At 42.8% G+C, this 24055-nt stretch overlaps 1 protein-coding gene across 5 annotated transcripts in view; it reads right to left on the bottom strand.

Annotated features, from left to right (window-relative positions):
* IPO8 (importin 8) overlaps positions 1–24012 on the bottom strand; it is a 37484-nt gene extending 13472 nt beyond the window's left edge. The window contains exons 1-19 of one of the 5 annotated variants that reach the window (XM_082240432.1): positions 23799–24012; positions 19062–19143; positions 18577–18733; positions 16946–17104; positions 16277–16433; positions 15087–15176; positions 13464–13558; positions 11254–11338; positions 10258–10392; positions 9670–9778; positions 7445–7521; positions 6815–6931; positions 5702–5791; positions 5009–5174; positions 3904–4064; positions 1802–1927; positions 1532–1598; positions 747–905; positions 127–224 (exon numbers count right to left, since the gene is read on the bottom strand). In XM_082240432.1, coding sequence (XP_082096558.1) covers positions 127–224; positions 747–905; positions 1532–1598; positions 1802–1927; positions 3904–4064; positions 5009–5174; positions 5702–5791; positions 6815–6931; positions 7445–7521; positions 9670–9778; positions 10258–10392; positions 11254–11338; positions 13464–13558; positions 15087–15176; positions 16277–16433; positions 16946–17104; positions 18577–18733; positions 19062–19143; positions 23799–23882 — 2214 coding nt within the window. In that variant the 5' untranslated portion in view covers positions 23883–24012. Of the gene's footprint in view, positions 1–126; positions 225–746; positions 906–1531; positions 1599–1801; positions 1928–3903; positions 4065–5008; positions 5175–5701; positions 5792–6814; positions 6932–7444; positions 7522–9669; positions 9779–10257; positions 10393–11253; positions 11339–13463; positions 13559–15086; positions 15177–16276; positions 16434–16945; positions 17105–18576; positions 18734–19061; positions 19144–23469; positions 23606–23798 lie in introns of those variants that run through there. The other 4 variants (XM_082240434.1, XM_082240433.1, XM_082240435.1 and 1 more) reach the window with 4 other exon arrangements.
* Positions 24013–24055: the final 43 nt, after the last annotated feature.

The raw sequence follows: 24055 nt of genomic DNA, 5'->3' as shown, positions 1-24055 counted from the left end.
AAAAGCAAAACTAAACAGGACTACTTGTGACCTTTACATTTCACCCAGTGCTACATTTTTCGGTCACTTTTTCATATTCATTTTTGATACCTAGTTGGTAAAGGTATGAACAATGGCAATACTTACCTTTTTACACATGGTGTAAATTATCTCTAAATTTTTGGGATTTGACAGTAACGTATCGGTATCAACAGTGACATAGTTGTGCAAGAGAGGCATCATATCTAGACAAAGGCAAGCAAAACAGTTAAGCTTGAGAGGTTAGCATTGTAGAGTTGTTTTCCTTGCATAGTACATGTTAACAAGCACGATAAACACATAAATAACTTAAAGGGGGGTGGGAAACAAGTTCCTAGGGCTCCAAAGAAATACCAGAAGTGTGTTGACAATCCCTGAAGCCATCTATATGACGGAAGGAGGAAATGTGCAAATTTACTCAATATGCAGAGTTTATATAGGTCTCAGAAACTGGATTGCCACAGCCCAAATTAAGTGCACACCACTCTGCACAAGGTTATCCCGTGCACATGCAGCTCTGAATCTATAGCACTGAGGAACAATGCAAGCTTGTTTTCACTCAGCTGAGACAAATTGACAATTGAGACACTCCATCATAGCTTCCTGAACTACTGCTAGCCAACATAATACTTCAAATCGAGTTACTTGAACAGATCTACTGCTCCAGTCTCTCAGGTTATTATAACATCAGTCAATCCCCTTTCAGAACACACTACAGAGCTCATTACCTGCAAAGTACTCAAAGCAATCCTGTTGAAATACTTCATATAAGACACCCAGAAGCTGCCACATTTGAGGTGAAATAAGATGGCACGTCAAGCTGTATGCTAGAGAGAGGATTTCTTCATAGAACTCTGAAAGGGAAACCCCCGCAGATCTGATGAGGTCTGAAAATAAAAGTTTGCAAATCCCACACAAACTGCAAAAATTCATACCATTATCAATCCTTTATACAGCAATTTTAACCAGGAAACATGTTTTGCAATCATGTCTTCCTTGAGGTATACTGACAGCAAGCTTGCCAGTTCACCTGAAGGTGTGACGGTAAGGAATTTACCAACCAGCACTGCATAGACTTGATTCAGGGCTTAAACAAAACTGCACATTTAGTGCAATTTGAACCTGGACATTACAATACTATACTCCCATTGTGCGCCCCACTGTCAATTCCCCAGGTATGTCTAGAACTGAATTGACTGTTGTTCCATTGGCCTTCCAATTTGCACTACAGAAAGCAATCTATATGTCTAATGTGCAACAAAAGTAAATTCACAACAGGTGACTTATTTATGCCTAAACTGAAGTGGATAGCAGAGAAAATAAGTTGTTAAGGCAGCCTTCACCAATCCAGGCCAAAAAATCTGGAGGGCACTAGATTGGCAAAGGCTGGCTGGAAAAAGAGGGTGTACTATATTCTAATATCTAATTCAAGACTGGCTTTTAGTTCTCTGCAATACAAACACAAACAAAAAATCTGGAAATATTTTCTAGAAGGTCAGCTTTTTAAATTTACCTATTACGTGCTTCTGCAAGACGAGGCCAATGATCTGTAAGCAAATGCTCTCCAACTGTTGAGTTATCTAGAATAAGAAGAGACAGAGACTGTTTATAGCATGAAAGTAACAACTGAATGCTTTTGTTTAAATGAACAGTTGCCCTAAAACAAAAAGCTAAATTTAAAACTGTTTTAAAATTATGACTGGCTGAAAGCTGTAGGCAAAGGTTTTGTGGAACAGAATAGGCCCACAGCGCCACCTGTTGACAAGTGATGGAGAAGGCTCACCTCCTTGTGGTCTTGCACGACAGTAAGGATTGTATCAATTGTGTGAAGGATCCCCATAGCCATGACAGTTTTATCCTCCAGTTCTTCATATTCTTCACTTTGGAGAACTTTCCCAAATATCTCTGCCTAAAGAAATCAAGACACAAAACAATGGAGAAGCAGCCTGCTGATTATGTCATCCTTGGAGACTATGAATAATAATAATAATTTTTTTATTATTATTATTATTATTATTATTATTATTATTATTATTATTATTATTATGTATTAAAGCCATCAATGGGCACAGCACCTTGCAGTAAGTCCTGCACTAGTGGTTAGAACACCTGGAAGCCTGGGGAAGAGGGCTTACCATCACTGCCCTCCACAGCACTTCCCATTGACTGTGTTGGCCTCCTCTAGTGAGTGAGCCAGCTGTGAACTATCTAGTTCCTAAACTGCATTTTAGCCAGGCTGCTTGGCCCTTGGAATGCAAGACTAGAACTTGTAGTGTAGCCTTCCCTGTGCCTGCCCCCATCCTGAACTTTTGAGTTTTCTCTGTATATAGATTATTTCTTTGTACTGTTGAACTTATCCTATTTATCTGATCTTATAAGGTCTTATGTGAATTGATGGACATGTTTTGTAAAAAATTATACATATCGTTTCAAATGTTTGGTATGTTGATAATAAGCATAGGAAGCTGTCTTATACCAAGTCAGACCAGTAGCCCATCCAGCTCAGTATTGTCTATACTGACTGGCAGCGGCTCTCCAGGGTTTCAGGCAGGGCACTACCTAGAGATGACAGGGATCAAACCCGGGACCATCAGCATACAAAGCAGATGCTCTACCACTGAGATACACCGAGTTGCTTGTTGTGAGGCACTTGGAGCACAATTCACTGTGGAAAAGCGACATATACCTAAACTAAACTAAACTAAACCAAACCTTACACAGTGGTACATTGGTTTTCGAATGGCTGTTATTGAACAAATCAGCACCCAAACACCACAACCCTGGAAGTGTTCTGGTTTGCAAACATTTTTTGGAAGCCGAATGTCCGACATGGCTTCCGCTTGAGTGCAGGAAGCTCCTGCAGCCAATCGGAAGCCGTGCCTTGGTTTTCAAACAGTTTCGGGAGTTGAATGGACTCCTGGAATGGATTAAGTTCGAGAACCAAGGCACCACTGTAGTGTCCTAGAATGGTTCTTGCTCCAAGCAGCTTACAAAGTAATATTTAGCAATAGAGAGAGAAAGGAGGAGAGGTGGGATGTGAGAAAAGACAATTACAGTGGTACCTTGGGTTAACTTAATTCTGTTCTTAACCTGAAACTGTTCTTAACCTGAGGTACCACTTTAGCTAATGGGGCCTCCTGCTGCCGGCGCGCGATTTCTGTTCTCATCCTGAAGCAAAGTTCTTAACCCGAGGTACTATTTCTGGGTTAGCGGAGTCTGTAACCTGAAGTGTCTGTAACCTGAAGTGTCTGTAATCCGAGGTACCACTGTACTCAAACCTAGTTGCAGTTTTGGATGAAGACAAGGTGTGCATGTTAAACGTAAGACCTAAGAGCCTCCAGGTGTTGTTTGACTCTGACTCCCATCATCCTCAACCATGAGCCCTATTGACTGGAAGCGAAGGGAGAGAGTCTAACAACACCTGGAGGTTCACGGGTTCTCCACTCTTTATGTAAGAGTTTAGTTCCACAGACTATAAACCTGCCTGAAATGCATGTAAACAGCTGAGAATGTAAGGTGGGGAAAAGAGAGCAATCCAGGCTGAGTGTTTTTGAAAACCAGGATATAATTTTTAAAAGCAGTTTAAAAATATAACAAAAGTTTCAATATTTAGGGTTAACCCATTGAAAAAAAAATGTGGTATGGGCAAAAACACATGGGAATTTTCCAGGATGTACTGCCTTATATTGAGATAAAATGAGAAATGCATTCAATTAATTTTCTTCAAGTCGTTTAAAACTTATTTTTATAGACATGCAGACTGGTCTTTACAATGCCAAAGCTGGAAGCTACACATCCCTTAATAAATTCTTGATTCCAACAAGATCAACTGGAACCAGAAACATCAGAGGTTTTCCTCTGTATCAGAGCACTGCTATCTCTTACCAGGTGCTGTGTCATTTCAACAGCAATTGTTGCTACTTCCTGACTGTATTCACAAATCAGCTTCTGGATTACATTGGTGAGATCATCGTTCTCAGTCTCCCGAACAACAAGCAGCAGCTCCTGCATAACTGGCCTGATGTAGGGCTTAATGTATTCCTTTGCTAAAAAGGCACACAGAAAAACAACACAGAAAAAGATAGAAGGGGTCATTTGCTAAATGAAGATGCAAGGAGCTCTGGATTAGGATTAAACCCCTTAGATAGATAAAATAAAATGACAGAAAGATAAAATATAGATATCTGTCTATCTATTTATCTATCTATTTATCAGTGCTTCTTAGGTACACATATCTGTCTGCTTTCTATTCCTGAACTATTTCACTGGTGCAGGAAAAAGAGGTATGTTGGAAAGCTGAAAAAGGGAGAAAACTAAACAGACCATTTGAGGAATTTGCACCTTTTCCCTTGAAGATACACTCAGGTCTACGCTGCTCCCTTTCTCCAATTTTTTTTGCAGAAGATAGTATATGATGACTTGCTAAAGCAGGGTTCTGTAACATCTGCAGCTATTACACCAATCCTAACCATCATCTTAGACCTATTTGCATAATTAGCAGTCAAAATACCTGACATTTAAATTAAGGTTCAATGAATGGGAAATGAATGGCCAATAATGAACTACGTGGGCATTTATTCAGTCAGTAACAACCACATAGTAGGATGCTTGAAAGAGCAGCAACAGATGCATTGATGTTATTGGAGCATAGATACTCAATACATGGGTGCACCTTTACAGCAACAATACACAGTAGAGTGAGAACAACGGTTTCATGGTTAAAACTCTATTTTAATAGGAAAATCAAATATTTCCAGAGGATGCACCCTTCCTGGCTGGTATATATTCTATATCCTATAGTCTGTCATTTCAGAGGGAAGGAGAATTATCATAATATTCGTTTATTTTGACAGAAGGAATCTGAGGTTTAGCAACTAGGCATTGGAACTGAACTGGGGTTGTTCATGCAGAGTCCATGCGGAGGCAAGAAAGAGGGAGAGAGAGAGAGAGAGAGAGAGAGAGTAAGAGAGAGAGAAAATCAGAATCAAACCTCGTTCCTGATGGCTTATTAAGGATTGAAGTGCTATGGCAGCTTCCACTTTGACAGGCATCTCTTTGTCGTCAATCAGGCTCTTCTTTGTTAGCTCAACAGCATTCCTTAGGTTGAATTCATTGTGGAATTCCAAAGTACTGAACGAATGAAGAGTCCAACAGGACTGCAGCATAAGAGGGAGAAAGCAAAACAGACACTACTGAGTTCTGTTATTCTCTAAGGAATCTAGTTGTGTGCTGGTAGTTCTCAGCTGATTAGACTTGTACCCCATCTTATGGTTTGAAGAGGCTTACATTAGACAACTAAATGTGTGTGTGTCACCCCTGCAGCCACCCCTGATTAAAGCCACCACCACCACTACCAACAACAACCATTAAAATTCTAGGCCAAGTTCCAAAGAGACACTTGTGTATAACTAAGGCAGTTTTGCACAGGCAACAGTCCTTTGTGCCACATGAAAATGTTGCTCCAGACAGTTACCCGACCTTCAGGAGAGACTCCGAGGCAGCAAGCAAGAATGTCAGCAATAAAAGAGCAAACAAAAAAAGCAAAGAGCAACAATGTGCAAAACAACATCCCCAATGCCATCTCGCCCCATTGTCCCAGAGGCTGTAAGAGGGGGCACACTCTCTAAATGATGCTAAGAAGAGCAAGTTACCGCAGAATGATACACTTGCTCTGGTCACTTACTCTTGCTCTCAAATACCCCAGGTTCGACATGAACAGCGGAAAGATGTGATTCTGTAGCATCAGCTCCATTTGATCCTTGAAGACACTCTTCTGATGGAATTAACAGCAGCCACAAAAAAGGTTAGTCTCCATTTTGATATGTGACAATATTCAATTATGTTCCAAAATTTAACTCCCCTAGAGTAATTGCACAAATACAAACCAAAATCAGCTTCTAGCTTCAAGTTCACTTTCAGAAAATATTCTGGCATTATATAAGTCCAATAAAATGCAGAAATGCCCAACTGCTAAATATGTTATGCTGTCCAGGCCAATTACAGCCACAGGTGGGAATGTGTCCCTATGAAGGTACATGCATCCAGAAATGCGGACTTGCTGTGAATTAAGAGATACTGGAGCAGATGGGCCTTTTGTCTGATCCAGCAAGGCTCTTCTCGTGTGCTTAAGTAAGACTGCAGAAAGGAGAAGAATATCTTTCTAAGACCAGGTGAAAAACAAAACCTGGGAGTTTTGATATAGACCAGAGATATTGCCTCGTTTGTTAAGAGGCTTCCTTGTAGCTCTCTCCTTTGGTTAGACCTGGCTGTTGACGCACAGGCTAAATCCCTGTCTAGCTGGACTGTCCTCGTGTTCAAGTGCCATTACTGGTTTACGGGCCAATAGCATACCATGGGATTATTTCAAGTTATGTTTTGAGGACCAAAGTGCCCTCTGACGCACACCTGCTTTTCAAGATGGTATTTAAATTGAACAGAACAACTAGGATACGTCTGTTTTAATGAACATTCTAGAGCTACTTACCATGCCTTACTGTCCACAGATCAATTTCATTTCCATGCATGTCTCTGATGAAATACCTGTGTACAACAGGACTTGCCAGGTAGTCCCAGAATACTAATTAAAATATACTGTACAAATCTTGGTTCATTCCATTTTCATTCATCTCTCTTAGAATCCCTTATCAACTCCTGCTCTACACAGACCTTCTGTCAGAGATATATATGTGCATTCTGATCCCCGCATTAAGGTTTTCATGAATCACATTGAAGTGGCAAATGAATCACATATTTGGTGGCAAAACTACATGTATCTTACAAGTCTTCATCCGCTTACCTTCAGCAAAATCTCTGCTAGAGATCCTATCACATGTAATGCCCCATCTTTTTTCCTAGGGTCAACATTGGGCCCAGTAAGTATCTGATAGCAAAATGCCATCATTTTGGGTAACACCTAAACAGATGGAACAAAACGCAGAAAATTAAGAACTAGAAAGTAAAAAATGCTGGAGTCATTCTGTTTAAACCAAGAAGACACTGGTGGTGCTGTTGATGAATGCTAGATGACCCATGGGGAGTGGGGAGAGGCCACACTCAAGATCTGTCTGCCTGGCTACTCAGTGCAGCATCAGTCCAGACTGGAGGAATGGGAGGGGTCACTGTAGCCTAACCAGCTCAGATGGTCGTGGCAAGGATAACATTGGATTTTCAGGCAGAGACATACCTTGTACCTTGAGCAACTTGGCTAACAAAGAGGATAAAAATGTAATAAAGAATTTTTATTTTTTTAAGGGAGACAAATAGCCTTTAAGCAGGGATAGGAAATCTTGGCCCTCCAGGTGTTGCTGGATTCCAGTTCCCATCCCCAACAACATCTGGAGGGCCACAGGCTTCCCATCACAGCCAATGAAGAATGGAGGAAGCGGTACAAGCCTTTATAATGTCATAGTGTTTGTATTGTAAGTACCTCTTTTCGCTTTTTTGCTGCAGTGTACAGAAGTATCTGAGCAGCTGTTGTAGGGGATGCATAATCTTCAAAGACATCTTTCAAGTTTTCAACAACAACAAAAAGAACAAGAAAAGAAAACCACATCAAGTGTTACTGCACAATCTTCAAGAACATTTTGACAAATCATTCTGAAATTGACAGAACAAGGACACCAACAAGGCTCTTTTTATTTCTTAAATGAGCAATCACTGATGGAAGTAAACAGCTTTCAGCCAATATGTGTCCACTCTTAAAGAAAACTTCATTAGATCCCTTAGACCTATCCAATTACCGCCCAGTTTCAAATCTTCCATACCTGGGTAAGGTAATTGAGAGAGCAGTTGCTGAACAGCTTGGTAGGTTTCTGGAGGAAACATCGGCATTAGATCCATTTCAGTCCGGTTTCCGTCCTGGTTTTGGGACGGAGACTGCTCTGGTTGCCCTAACAGATGATCTCCGTAGACAACTGGATCGAGGCGGGTCAGGACTGCTGATCCTTTTAGATTTGTCAGCAGCCTTTGACATGGTCGATCATGATCTTCTGGACCACCGCCTCGCAGACATGGGGATACAGGGCATAGCCCGTAACTGGTTGTGCTCTTTTATCTCTGGTCGGGGACAGAGGGTGGCACTAGGGAGGGAACTGTCGTCGCGCCATTCCTTGGTGTGTGGAGTGCCTCAGGGCGCAATTCTCTCCCCGATACTTTTTAACATCTTTATGCGCCCCCTTGCCCAGATTATCCGGAGCTTTGGGCTGGGCTGTCACCAATATGCTGATGACACTCAGCTCTATCTGCTGGTGGATGGCCACACTGACTCGGCCCTGAACACACTGACCAGATGCTTGGAAGCTGTGGCTGGATGGTTTCGTGGGAGCCGATTGAAACTAAATCCTTCAAAGACAGAGGTCCTATGGCTAGGTCGGGATGGCATGGGGATGAGGGACCAACTCTCTTCTCTTGCGGGGGCCCAATTAGTGCCATTGCCTTCCGTTAAGAGTTTGGGTGTAATCCTTGACGCCTCCCTTTCCATGGAGGCGCAAGTTACAGCAACAGCCAAGGCGACATTTTTCCACCTTCGCCGCATCAAGCAGTTGGTCCCTTACCTTTCCCTCCCCGACCTGGCCACAGTGATCCATGCAACGGTCATCTCCAGGCTTGACTACTGTAATTCACTCTACGCGGGGCTGCTCTTGAAGCTGACCCAGAAACTCCAGAGGGTGCAGAATGCTGCAGCGAGGCTCCTCACGGGGTCTCTGCCATGGGAGCATATTCACCCAGTGCTTTTCAAGCTGCACTGGCTCCCGGTGGAGTACAGGGTCAGATTTAAGGTGCTGCTTTTGACCTTTAAAGCCCTTCACGGCCTAGGACCCTCATACCTACGGGACCGCCTCTCCTGGTATGCCCCACGGAGAACCTCAAGGTCCATAAATAACAACACCTTAGTGGTCCCAGGCCCTAAGGAAGTTAGATTGGCTTCAACCAGAGCCAGGGCCTTTTCAACTCTGGCTCCGGCCTGGTGGAACGCTCTGCCTCATGAGACCAGGGCCCTGCAGGATCTGATTTCTTTCCGTAGGGCCTGTAAGACAGAGTTGTTCCGCCTGGCCTTTGGCTTGGAGCCAATTTGATTCTCTCCCTCTCTTTCTTTTTTCTTTTCCTTCTCCTCCTGTGATGAGGCTACATTTTAATATTTTAATGTTCCATTATTTTAATGTTGTATTTTATTTTTGTTTTTAAGTTGTAATCATTCATCTTGTTTTTATTATTGCTTGTAAGCCGCTCTAAGCCCGGCCTTGGCTGGGGAGGGCGGGGTGTAAATAAATTATCATTATTATTATTATTATTATTATTATTATTATTATTATTATTATTATTATTATATCCTACTGTCTCTCCCTCATTTTGTGTTTTTAACAGACACCTCACCACAATCATAGTTTATGGGGGCTTAAGCAAACTGTTATTTAGGGATGGAGTGCAATGGACAGGTTAAACAGGGGCATGTCCTACTTTGCCATCTTTTTTGTTTTATCTCCTTTTGTTATATTGCGTAAATACTAACAAAATTACAGGTGCAAATAAACAAACCTTCTCACTGTAGACTGATCTAAATGTATAGTAATCTGTTCAAACATTGGGTGCTACTGAGAAATAATACCAGTGATAGCAAGGAAGTCATCTAGCTGATGCATAATACATATTTACCAAATTTACCAAATTTCATGCGGATGTACTCATAGGGGTCTTCTTGCCAGAGCTCTTCATCCTCATCTTTATAACACATCAGGGAAAAGATCACTTCTTCACACACAGTCTAATAAGAAAAAAAGCAAAGAGAACGTTCAACAGAGCAAAATCGCATTATTAATCATTCAAACACAAGTCCTCACTCCAACAAATCATCATCATGAATCCTGCAACAGTACAGTGTGCTGCATACTGGACCCACCAAATCCAGCAGCTAATGAAATGATGTCACATCACACGCTTTACATTACTAAATGTTATCAGGCGGGAGATAGATACACACACACAGAGAAAGAGAGAGAGAGAGAGAGAGAGAGAGAGAGAGAGCCCACTCCAAATCCTACAGATGGTGTGGAATAAAATACAGATGAATGAAATAAATATGCTATTGACTGGTTATTTCTGTCCAAGTGATTGCATTCCCATTATAGTAATTGCAATGTTAATTATTGTAATTAATTTTTCAAGCTCCAACACTACATGAAAAGCTCTAGCTCAAATCCTCAGTATTTGTGCAGGGACACCAATCACTATTTTTGTATTGACCTGCATATGTGGTTTCATCTGCTTCCAGGTTAAACAGTGATTGACCCCTTGGTTCAGATAGTTTAATGTTTGCTGAAGGACGCGTGGTGCAACATACTCTTTCTTCCTATATTGGTCCAAGATTTTTAGGAGCACCTAAAGGAAAAACAACATATATCAAGTTGCATTTGAAAATCTGTCCTTAAAATTAGAACATTATGATTGTTTCCATTACCACCATCACCCCTGAACATGGTAGCCATGGGAAAGATTTGCTGTAACAACATACAACAGGGACCAGAAACTGGAAGCCCAATGGTCAAATCTGATCATCTGAGGAGGCCAAAATGGAGGCAAGAGAGGTGCAAGTGGCAGCTACAATTTAAAAAAAGAATCAGCAGTTCACTTTGGGAAGAGGAGCACCCTGGAAAACTAAAGGCTATAGCTCAGTGATAGAGCAGACGTTTTGTGTGCAGAAGGTCCCAAGCTCAACCCGGGCTGGAAGATAACCCTGTCTGAAACCCTGGAGAGCTGCTGCCTGCCAATGAAGGCAGTGGTCTGACTCGGTGTAAAGCAGATTCCTAACAAGTTCCTGACAAGGGGGATCTAAATATTAGATTGTATGAGGCTTCTACCTAGAGAGCACTAACCATCTGTGATTATCCTAAAATGGCCCTGCGAACAGTTTCATTATAAGTGCCCTCCCCTCTTTACCCAGGTTCCTGGGGTGCACCTGCTATTCCTTCTGTTCTGCAACAGCAAAGTACTCAGGCAAGGGAATGAATGCCTTAAAGTGGGGATGGGAAAGCTGTGGCCTTCCAGATGCTATTGGACTCCATCTTTCATCAGCCCCAGACAGCAAGGCCAATGACTAGAGATAATGGGATTTGCCATCCAACAACATCTTAAAGGCCACAAGTTCCCCATCCCTGCATTAAAGAAATGATACATAAAGGACAAGTAAAATATTCCTGCTGTGGAACTATCATACTAATAAAACAAATGGCAGATGTTTACCTGTTGGATTCCCACCGCGTAGGTTTTCAAGAAGAACTCAGAAAATTCAAAATATTCTTTTGTTACATTCCCAGGACTGCCATACCTTGAAGAAAGAATCCAAAGCAAGTACGTAAACTGAAGGTTAACGTGTACACATGCCGCTAAAGTTGATCATGTATAAAAGAGTGCTCAGAATAACCCTGGACACCAAAGGAAGAAGAAAAGCAGGGAAGCAAAATCTAGGACCATTCAAGGCAAAGATGCACACACTCACTGTGACTCCCCTTGGCTAACTACATGCAGGTGTTATACCCCACCTATAGTAAAAGACAGATTTCACATTAAACAAACTGGTCTTCTCTTAAGAGCTGAAAGAATGATGTGACAAAGATGTTAAGGTATCACCCTACTAAAGAAGGCCTTCCTATCTTGTGACTTGCACTTCTTATGTACGAAGCCAAACACAGTCCACCCACCATGCACTTTGGCTTGCCCGACTTCCTGACTCATAGAATCATAGAATCATAGAGTTGGAAGAGACCACAAGGGCCATCGAGTCCAACCCCCTGCCAAGCAGGAAACACCATCAGAGCACTCCTGACATATGGTTGTCAAGCCTCTGCTTAAAGACCTCCAAAGTAGGAGACTCCACCACACTCCTTGGCAGCAAATTCCACTGTCGAACAGCTCTTACTGTCAGGAAGTTCTTCCTAATGTTTAGGTGGAATCTTCTTTCTTGTAGTTTGGATCAATTGTTCCGTGTCCGCTTCTCTGGAGCAGCAGAAAACAACCTTTCTCCCTCCTCCATGTGACATCCTTTTATATATTTGAACATGGCTATCATATCACCCCTTAACCTCCTCTTCTCCAGGCTAAACATGCCCAGCTCCCTTAGCCGTTCCTCATAAGGCATCGTTTCCAGGCCTTTGACCATTTTGGTTGCCCTCCTCTGGACACGTTCCAGTTTGTCAGTGTCCTTCTTGAATTGTGGTGCCCAGAAATGGACACAGTACTCCAGGTGAGGTCTGACCAGAGCAGAATACAGTGGCACTATTACTTCCCTTGATCTAGATGCTATACTCCTATTGATGCAGCCCAGAATTGCATTGGCTTTTTTAGCTGCCGCGTCACACTGTTGGCTCATGTCAAGTTTGTGGTCAACCAAGACTCCTAGATCCTTTTCACATGTACTGCTCTCAAGCCAGGTGTCCCCCATCTTGTATTTGTGCCTCTCATTTTTTCCCCCAAGTGCAATACTTTACATTTCTCCCTGTTAAAATTCATCTTGTTTGTTTTTGCCCAGTTCTCTAATTTGTCAAGGACTCGAGGCAAGCAGTAAGATGGTTAATGGGACATGGCTTGATTTTGCATGCTCTAGATATATTCAAAATAGCTCTGGTTTCATAGAATCATAGAGTTGGAAGAGACCACAAGGGCCATCGAGTCCAACCCCCTGCCAAGCAGGAAACACCATCAGAGCACTCCTGACATATGGTTGTCAAGCCTCTGCTTAAAGACCTCCAAAGAAGGAGGCTCCACCACACTCCTTGGCAGCAAATTCCACTGTCGAACAGCTCTTACTGTCAGGCAGTTCTTCCTAATGTTTAGGTGGAATCTTAGTTTGTTTTTGGGTTTTCTGTTATGCAATTTATGTTCTCATTTATACCTTGTGATCTTTGGATGAAGAATGATATACAAATTCAACGAATAGTTGCAAGATGAGAAACAGAAAATGAGCAAAATAAAATATCCAATGGAGACCTTCAGTAAAATTGGTAAAACTTTTCCCAAAGATGTGAACAAAAGTGTGAAAGGACATACAGAGCTTGTTCAGACACAACGCTAAACCTTGGCACAAGTGACTAGGACTCTCTCATACACACACCCATCTGGTGCAGCCACAAGAAGTTTGGAAGTTTCTGCTCCTGTTTTAGATTTGTAAGGATACTTTTTTACATTAAATCAGAGCTTTCCAAACTTTTAATGTTGGTGACACACTTTTTAGACATGCCTCATTTCGCGACACAGTAATTCAGTTTTACTAGCAAACCGGAGGATAAACTAACCCCTTTCCAGCCCCTGGAGGGGTGCAGGGAGTATTCATGTGACACACAAACGTGTCACGACACAGAGTTTGGAAAGCTCTGCATTAAATATATAGAAAAATGACTGAAGTATAATGCTGAGAAAAACAAAGTTCAGAAAATCTTCTCTAGTTAGCATTTTACCTTTCAAAAAGGCGAGCAACAATCCGCAAAGCCCATTTCTTACATTTCCACCATACTAGTTCTGGCCTATCATCTTCATCAATCTGCAGAGTCTCCTAATGAAAGGAAATAACTATCAGCCAATTTGTACACAAATTAATGTTGAACATTAACAAAACTTATATACACACACCACCTAGAACTAAAATTGGCTTTGAAGTGGTTTACATGGTATAAAGACCAGTTAACACAAACATTAAAATATAAAGATTCATAATCAAAAGAGCCCCACTGAACACTGATATTTACGGTACTTCTGAATAAACATGCTTAGGATAGCACTGTAAAAAGACTGAAAATTACTTCTTTTGAGACTGTTCTCCGAAACCACCAATACAAAACCTCAGAATTTGTTACTGAGGCAAATTCCACATGGTTCATACTCTGCAGACTACATTATGCAGGTTGTAGTGTCCACCCCATACCTTTCAATACTTTATTATGAATTATACCCTGCTTATTTCCTATTCATGGTAAAACTCAAGGCAAGATACATAGGATTCGTAAGCATCTGCCATCCTGGCACTGACTAGATTCAGACCTGCTTGGCTTCAGCAAAGCTGCAGCATCAGGTGCCTTCAGACCTTGCCCTGGCATGTCATAGCATGCACAGAACATCAAGCCAAAACTGTGCATCTTCAAAGCTTGTATAATATATCATGCAAAACTAACTTGCATATGTCAGGAACTCCACAGCTTGAGTCTCAATCTTCATGGACTAAGGGTAGGTTCTGGCTAAGCTACATACTTAGGTCTTGGTGCAATCTTCAAGCACGGAAGGGAACGGGCAATATCAGCATCTACAACTGAGTCAACTGAGCAGTACCTTCTGCCTGCTCCACTCCAGCGCAAGCCCCCAAGCTCCAGCAACTGGTATCTAGGGCCACTGTACTGGAACCATGCTCGTTTCCTTCTCCCCATGTCAAGGCAGCCAATGGCCTCAAGCCCAGCCTGGTCAAAAGGAATCTGGCTAAGTTTTCCATGAAAACCTTCAAAGAGGGAGATCCTGCAACCACACTTGGCAGCACACTCCTGCTTGGCAGCACACTCCTGCCCCTTGATATGCTTTTATAGAACATGACCCACACAGAGATGCGCCAACACAGGCAATGGGTCCCTTGCAAGTCCTGGGTATACATGGGCATTGAAGTCCAACAGGGCCCAGAGACAGTGAAACAGCCACAGGCACCACTGTAGCTGGGAGGCTGCAACAGTGCTCAGTTTCTAACAGGGTACCATGAGCAAAGCAGCCAATGGTCACATGTTGTGATGACATCACTTGGTGCTTACAGAGGCCAGGGGGTCAGGAGGGTTGTGGGTGGCACCTGAAGTCAGATTTTCCTATGTATCTTCTTCCTTGTATTTCAGAAACACTATATTCTTGCCAAGCCAGTGGAAAGTGTGAGCAATTGCTCCTGTCCTTCTTTCTGCCTCCTTTTTTAAAATACTGGAACACAACTAGAGGATAAGCCTCTAATAACACTGCAAATTGGGGGGGGGTTAAGTTAATATGCCCCTTAAGCTACACTTCCCCCTTTCCTATTCCCCAAAGGCGTTAGTGTTGCCCAGTAATATAATCCTTACAGGAGGCACACTTCTGTCGATGATAGTCCGGAAAATCTCCATCCACTGAGTCATAGTTTGGTTATTCACCAGCTGAAGTGGCAGTGCATACTGGAATTAAAGAAAGGAACAAAAAGACGGAGTGGGGCGGGGTGTAACACACAAAGAGTAAAGGTATTGCTGTGTTTCCAGACTATATTATTTGCACTAGAATCCAGAGATTACACCTTGTTTTTATTAAAGAAAACATTTTATTATACTACTGATACAACACCACAACGCAGCTGGAGTATTTATTTATTTATTTTTGCTCCAAGAATCATAGAATCATAGAGTTGGAAGGACTACCTTTCTTAATGCCCTGGGAGTGTATGTTATGTGATGGTCACCTGGTCATCCATGGGCAGCAATGACTTTCAGGGATTTATTTAAGAGGAGTGCATCAGGAATTTCACAGAGGAATACAGAAGAAGCATGGGGGGAAGTGTGGAGGTATTGTGATGCACAGAAGTACCAGAAAGGGAATGCAGAAAAGGTGTTCTAAGTCAGGGCTGCAAATTGCCTCTCCTCATCAGTCTCCCTCCCTGCACAGCAATTAGACTTAGAAAAGAAGGCCCCCATTCATTTGAAGGGAAATCTTGGTTTCTACAATGTCCAGGAAGCCTTCTTAAGTACAGAGAGCTCCCCACTTTACACAGTCAAACTGTTTATGCTTACATAGTTAAGGACTTTCTAAAGAGGACTAAATATGTCCATTCCAGGGGCACTTATAAACACACAGTAAGCCTGCAACTTACACACATTTAACTTGTGCTCATTCAGCTTTACGCACTTGGCAAAAAAAATTCAAAAGGGGGAGGAAATTCTGGAAAAAAGACTTTGGCAATTCCAACTGCTATTACTGTACACCCAATGTGTTTTGACTCTACATGATTTTGGCTTTAGGCACAATCCTCAGAACGTAACCCACGTGCAAGTTGCAGGCTTATTGTAAGGCGTTACAATCTCTCATTAGCATTTTTTCTTTTCTGAAATACTGTGAAGTCCAGGCCTAAGACTGTGATCTTAAACATCCAAATTTGTAAGTAAGCAAGCTTGAAGTGAATGAAACACTCTGAAGTATGCCTCTTAAGGGAAATGATGTAGAGGGTCCCCCACACCCACCCCAGAACTCCCTATAATCTGATTGCTTTACATGCAGAGGCTCATACCTGAACAAGTGCATAGAAAATCTTTAAGATCTGTTTCTGAAGGAGCACAGAGTAATGGGAGTTGTCAGGAAGGAGCTGGATTGTCTGCTGCTGAATCCGAGGCAAGAATATCTGCATTGCAGCGATGAGGGGCTCTCTCTCCTCGGCCTTCTTGTATCTGCAGAAGTAGCCAGATCCAGAAACAATTGGGGAGCAAACTTTTACACTTGTCCTAATTCTTCTACATTTTAAGGAAAAGATTCAGTATTGCTTGCCATCCTTCCACCCCTTCCTGACCATTTTAATCTATTTTTTTAGCACAGCAAATCAAAGACATTTTGGCGAATATGCTATAACTTACACAGCTGTGCAGCATTATCATGTAATCTGATAATTACTTGATCCTTCATGTTGACTCACATGTTACTCACTCTGCCCTAACCTTGATGAATGCAGGGATTGCTTCCCATTCGCTAGAGCTGCCTTCTCCTGAGCACATGGGTGGACTCCTGTCTTTCTCCCTCCCCACACATACATTCTACTTTGAGAATTGAGAAGCTATTTCTCCAAAGAACCAGTCAAGGCAAAAGAAGGGGTACATGCATGTACTTGGGGGTGCTCTCCAGACACTGCCATCTGTATGAGCAAGGCTCCTGAGCAACGGGCTTTCCCAGAAGAAGATCCACTTACTCATAGGTCTTCACGAGTTGGTACAGGCACAGCAGACTTCCAAGCCAGCTCCCACTATTGGGAGACTGCAAGTAATAGCCTATTTTGTCCACCACTGCAGTCCAGTGACCTGGGAAGTCATGCTTGATAATAGTGCGGAGGCACATTGTCAGCTGGGCCCTGAAAGGTTGGGGAAGAAGAAGAGAGTGTCAGCAAGTAACATGTTTTGGTAAACAGTTTGAGAGGCAAATTCTTTAAGCATATCAGAAACTCAGAGCAAACTTTATTCCGTAATAAATGCTATCAGGCAATCCTCCGCAAAAGGAGAGTATCAGAAACCTTTCAAAAGACAAAGACAGGATGAGAAATGTGGGTGACATGTGAAATCACATTCAGTGTAACTATGGGCAGTATCCAACCACAAAGTTCCACTAGTGCAAGGCCTTTTAGCTATGGATTGGTACTTCCCTGCACATGCCCTGCGTGCCCTATAAATCTGCTCTGAAGGGTTGGGGGAAACCCAAGAACAGATTTAAGGGTCATACAGGGAGAGGAGATGGCAGGGCAGTTCCATAAAACACCTAGAAGTCATTGCACTAGAGGAACTGTTAAGTTGGATACTGTGTAATGAAACCATATTGCTGGTGTCTTCTCCTTCCTCCTCAAATTATTAGAGAAATGGACTAACAAAATAAACAACATACACACAAATTAATGACTACTAGAAACTAAAGTACACAAGATTTGCAAACTTGCCATCCATCAGTCTCTATGATTAACCCAGGGTCAATCTTGGGTGACCTAGAGGATATATGCAGTGGGACAGAGAGATGGTATCATTCACTGGGCCACCCGATCTCCATGAATAGACCTAATGTCCGCAGAGGGCCCAAGTGCATATATCCACACACACAGACCAAATCGCACAGCCCATTTCTGGATTCTGCGTTGGTATCAATCAGGTCTGCACATGTACACAGGAGGCTGCCTTCTATCAAGCTAGGCCATTGGTCCATCTAACTCAGTAGTATCCACACTGAATGGCAGCGGCTTTCCAGTGCTGCAGGCGGGAGTCTTTCCCAGCCTATCTGGAAACATCAGAGATTGAACCTGGATCCTTCTGCATGCAAAACATGTGCTCTATCAAGGAACTACAGCCTTTCCCCATTACACACTCATGTGGAACAGCTGGTGGTCAGGGTGAGAACAGATCTTTCTTTATCATCTGGACTGGGTCAAAAAAGGATTATAAAGAGTTTTCTTTATCTTCATCTGGGAAACAAAGCTTCCTTGGTGTGACAAAAGGATATAATATTTTAGCTTTAATTACCCTTTGTTCATTAGCCTGCCTCTCTACAACTCTCATTTAGACCTTAACATGAAATATCCAAACCATCTTCTTTAGAAACAGCTCTCTGGGAAGCCTCCACTTAAGAATTATTACAGAAGTGATTCCAAGTCCTTTAGCTTACTTTCCATTACCTTTCCTAACCCATCACCTCCTGGAAAACCACAATTTTCAAAAAGAAAAATACAGAGTAAATACTGACGTAAAGTAGCATGATCTGCATAATTCATACCTAATGGAAGCATTAGTTCTCCCTGGAACACAATTCAGGGAATTCTGATGCATGTCCCCAATCCTGACATACCTCACTAAGTCTGGAGAACGAATAATTCCTTCCACAATGTTATCCCGAATCTGTTGCCGATCATTTTCATGAATGTTGAATGGAAATATCACTTCTCCAGGTGGTGGCTCTCGGTCTGGCCAGTACTGCGTCACCATGTTCTTCAAGTAAATAGCAGCTGAAGTGAAAGAAGAAAAACATCCCTAAGTCCTAGTGTCCTAGCACATGGAAGACTGCTGAATATTTTTTTAAAAAAACCCCAAGGTCCAAATGCAGCCCTTATAGAGCCCTTGGGACTCTCCTCACAGGCTCTTTATTGCACCCTCCTTGTTTTGCTGGAACATGTTCTGAACTTTAGGTCTCAGTAGCCAAGGCGAGCAAACAATCAAAGTAAGAAACAGTAGCTGAATTTGGATATGTATGACTATCAAACCAAATTCTATCTGGATATGTATGACTATCAAACCAAATTCTAAATGTAACACATAGAAATAATTTCTGCTCACCTGCCTGTCGGACTGGGAATTCCACTTGATCAGAAACTATTATTTGCAGTAGGCTGGGAGCAAAGTTGATGATCTTGTAGGACTGAAATGCATAGAAAGTCAATCAGAAAAGCACCATATATTGTAAAACAAGTTAACCTGTAGTATTCTCCTTCCTTGGAGGGTTTTTTAGCAGAGGTTGGATAGCCATCTGTCATGTATGATCTAGTTGAGATTTCTGCATTGCAGGGGCTTGGACTAGATTATGCTTGGAGTCCCTTCCAACTATACAATTCTATGATTCTTTATTGCCATGAATAAGAAAAAGATTATTTCCTTCCAAATCAGATGTTCTCCTGCAAAGTTAAGCAGTTTGAAGGGTTGAGCATGCAGTGGACACACTCCAAATGAACAGCTGGCTTAGACACAACAGGTTTTATTCTGCTCTTGAATCCAGTTGTGGTTTTGACCATTTATTTCTCTAATAAAATTGGAAAATAATAATAGTATTTCCACCTCCAAACTATAAGCAACAGCAAAGCTGCTGTTCCTGCTTCTTGCAACAGCAAAGCTTCTAATAAAACACTATTACCTTCATAAACAGTTGAGAAGTACAAAGTACATTCAAAGTACAGTATTACTTTCCTATATTAATTTTATGCAACATATTTTTAAGGTAATTTTCTGTGCTGACCTTTACATACTTTTTTGTGGATCAGTGAATAAGTTAAAATAACTGGAAGAAGGAAAAAAGGTGTCAGCCTGGTCACAGTCATTCTGATGGAAGTTTCCAGTTATCACTGGAAAAGGCATTTTCCGATATCACAAAAAATCAACTCAACAGGAGCACTCAGGAAAATTATTCTGAGTGATTGAGCTTCTAAGTGAAAAAAGACTGCTGGATATGAAATCACACAACATTAAAACCCTCTAACAATTTCCAAAGTTCCTTAAATGGTTTCTCTCCCGTCGCTCATATTTTATTTGAACTTTAGCCACTGGGGCAGGAGAGTAGCTGTAAACTGCACTGCCCATATCACTCCTGCATTCACCTAACCCCACCAACTTCCACACTTGAAATATCTTTTATTTGTAGTAGGTGGATGGCCTTTGACTTAATATGGCTGACTGGGTTGCCTTCACATCCCCTCTTGGTTCAACCAAGAACCCTCTAGTTTCCCAGACCCTCTATTTTCTGCCAGATTCCACTGCACCAGGCACACTGCAATAGCACAAGCACAAAGGAAATGCAAGACCAGGTACTGATGGATCAGCCCCAGTCACTAATGGAGTACATCCTAAGAAGTCTGTAGCTGTTGCATTCTTTTGACGACAGTTCACTATACTTAACTCTCCCAAATGGGAACTGCATTAGCATCACTGTGGCATTGATTTACTAAAATCTGCTAGAAGGTTTCGAAGACCTCATTCAGCAGTTGGCAGCTAAATGTGTCAGCATGTCAAGGACAAAAGTAAAACTGTAACCGATCTGATCCTCTTTAAAAATGAATACCTCCTTTGCTGTTCATCCAGGATGAATGCCACAATATACGCTGGATACTTTTTAAAAAAAGAAAGCCTAAATCTGGGTATCAGGAATTAAAGCAAGAGAGAATTATGGATAAAGGACAGAATTCCATCTGGGTCATTAAGGCTCTCCTTTGGCTTCTTTCAAAACAAGCAGTGAAAATAAGAAGCTGCCTTATATCAGACCATTGGTCCATCCATCTCAATATTGTCTATACTGACTGGCAGCAGCTTTCCAGAGCTTAAGATGAGAGACTTTCCCAATCCTACCTGCAGATGCCAGGGGCTGAACCTGAGACCTTCTGTATGCAAAGCAATTGCTCTACCACAGAGCTATGGCCCCATAACATTAAACATAGATGATGCATAACAATAGAAGTAATAACTCAGATAGCCTCTCCCCAATTTAGAAACTTGATATTTGAAGCTTCTGAATCATGCAAATGTGTCCACCTTCCCTGGAACCTCTCCCTCTGCTGAAATTAGGCTAAAAAGAAGCATTCTATTGTAGCAACTAGAATAGGGCATGTGTGGGATGCCCACAACTGTTGTCCAGATTGCAAATGTACCCATCAGGTTGGCGACTCCTGACTTAGGAGCTGTTAGTTGCTGGCAGTTCTTTCATGACCCTTCTGCAATGAAGGCCAAAGGAAACATATACTTCAAACAACAAAATGTAGAAAATCACATTCCGCTCTTCTTCTTTTTTTCGAAAAAGTATGGAACCAAACAAGAGCTAGGAAATTAAGCTTTCAATTACACCACCCCCATCCGACCATTTTTACCTTCATTTCCATTGTCAGAATCACAACCAAATGAACATGTTATGTGTATTTATATGCAGCAACTAAAAACATTTACGACTAGTTTGGATGTAAAGATGTGCCGGGGGGTTGCAGTCTCTATGCCCTGTCAAAGTTGACTTGAGTAATATACTGCTTTGTGTTGTTATCTTTTTACATTATGAAAATTACAAAAAAGCTTTGTACAAATAAAGCTACAAGTTGGCATTCTGACGAGTTTCTGGATCTTTTTTATCTAAAGTAGATATGTATACAAGCTAAGAATTCTTGGATCATGGGAAGCATGTTGATTCCAAGCTGAAATTCAACCACCTTCTGCTCTCTCTCAGGTATCATAGGCTTTGATGTTTTTTGACATGACTCTTTTTGAACAATCCAGTTACCACAGAATCTTGCCATTGACTTGTGAATGATTTGGGATCTTCTATCCTAATCTAATATAACTGTCACTCATTCCATAAAGTGAGGCATTTTACTTTGACATGTAAAGCAATCCTATACATGCCTACTCAGAAGGAAGTCCCACTGAGTTCAGTGGGGCTTGCAGCAGAAGTTTACTGCTTGCTGATTTGTAATTAATTTGGCAACCTTTAAAAAAGTTGGAAAAGTTCACAATCTAATTTCAAAGTATCAAAATTCCGGAGGGATGGTGGTGAAGAAGTCAACTTGTCAAAAAATAACTATGCTGAAGAATCATAGGAACTACCATAGGTTGTAGCATGAAGGAATTTCACCACCAAAAAATGGTTAGGATGGTTAAAAAAAGTTGCGAAATTAAAAGCCACAAGTCTAAGACCTGTAGAGTACCTATAATACCAACCAGGGAGCCCAAAATTCCAAAACCTGTTGTCAACCTTCAAAACTTGAGATGTCTGCTTAAAAGCCAAACAAAAGTGAACAGAACTTTCAGTGAGGTTGCCATGTCAGCCTGTTACAGCAAACACACACACACACACACATACTTTTCTCTTAAAACAGCAGCGTCTTCTGCCCCCCTGTAGACTGACATATCTTTAAGGTCCAAACTAGTCTTGTATGTAAGAACTAGCCTAATAGCTATAGGTGACATGCAGGCAAGTGAAAGGCTAGCTGAAGACAGATGAATTATCTTGTCCCTTCTTTTCTTTTCTTTTTAGATGTATTTTTTTTCAAAGGAACAAATAAACACCACCATAGTATTTACAGGTCTCACATCTGGTGTTCTATTGGAAAACCATTTTGGATACAGGTGGTCACAGACTATGCCCGGCACAGAAATCAAGTATGTTGCCAGAGGGAAGCCCCCTTGTACAATCCCAGCATAGCAACTTGGGCTGCATACACCCCATTTAAAGCACATGCAAAGCACAATGCTTTCCCCTAGAGAATCCTTGGAACTGTAGCTTATCCCTCACACAGCTATAATTCCCAGCACAATTAAACTACAGTTTACGGGGGGGGGGGGAAGGATGTGCTTTAAATGTATGCCTTGTACACGGTCATAGTATAGAGCTGCTGTAGCAGGGACAGAGCTCTCCCTCCCTCCTCTGCCAGCCCCCAGCAAGCAAGTAAACGTCTTTTGCAGGCAAGCAAACTCTGCGGGATTATTTACAAGGCCGGTGATAAGCTTCCCAAGGTTAGAGATCTCTCATTAGATTTGTGTGGGCTCCAGTCCATGAAAACATGCACAGTAGTAAACATGGAAGTCTGCAAAGTGCCTCTTCCCGCTCCCACAGGCGAACTTCTGGACAGAATCCTCTGGTGCTGAAAAGACCGAAGGGTGCTTCACAGGGAGGAGGGGTCAGCTTTTGTAGCTGAGAGACCACCCAAGGTCCTGGCTGGGTGAAACCTGGGTTCAAATCCCGCACTCAACCCATGAAAGCTGGCTGCGTGATCCCAGAGCCAGCCACCCTCTCTTTGCCTAAGCCACCTCACAGGATGGCTGTGAGGCAGGAGCGCCAGCTTGGGTGCCTGGGGCCATGGGTGCCGTGCATCGTGCATGGCCCCTGGCGCCGGGATTTGTGACTGCCCGGCCCCTTCATGGGAATTTTTGTGGGTGCTTGGGGGCCCCCGGGATCCGGCACCTATACTGTGAGGGATAAAACACGGGAAGAGCGCACCTCGGGAGGAGGAGAGGCGGGACAGGAATGTGGGCGAACAGCCGTGCAAATCCGTTAAGGAAACCGCTAGGCTGTTTTGGGGTGGGGAGGTGAGCGCTGCGCGCCTGAGGGGCCGTGACAGGATTCTCCTCAGAGATGGAAAGAGCGCGCCCACCATGGCGAGGCAAGAGGGGGAGGCGAGGAGGGAGGCCACCCCCTGAGGGGAAAACAAAGCCCCGTCCTCCGCCGAGGCCTGGCGGGAGGGGAAGCAGCTGATCCCCGAAGTGCCTCCGCCGCGATCCCCTGGGCGGGGCGGGGGCGGCGAAGGGGGCCGGAGGCTGCGCTCTCACCTGGTTCAGCTCGCTCTCGGCCGCGAGGCGCAGCTTAGGGTCGATGGTGCCCTTGAGCGCCTGGATGATCCGGTTGGGATCCATGTCTCTCCGATAGCGGTGGGGGGAGAAGGACAGGCGCCTCAGAGAAAAGGGCCGCCGCCGCACACAATCCCCAGCTCGCCTCTCCCCCTTCGCCACACGGGAGCCATTCACCGGTTTACGACAGCGCGGCTGTCGCGAAGGAGAAGATGCTTTGCGCCCCGGGCGCTTTCCTT

The sequence above is a fragment of the Podarcis vaucheri genome, assembly GCF_965113315.1.
Source record: "Podarcis vaucheri genome assembly, chromosome: 10".
Classification (NCBI taxonomy): Eukaryota; Metazoa; Chordata; class Lepidosauria; order Squamata; family Lacertidae; genus Podarcis; species Podarcis vaucheri.
Note: the sequence above shows the minus strand (reverse complement) of the source record. Positions and strands in the feature narration are given on the sequence as shown.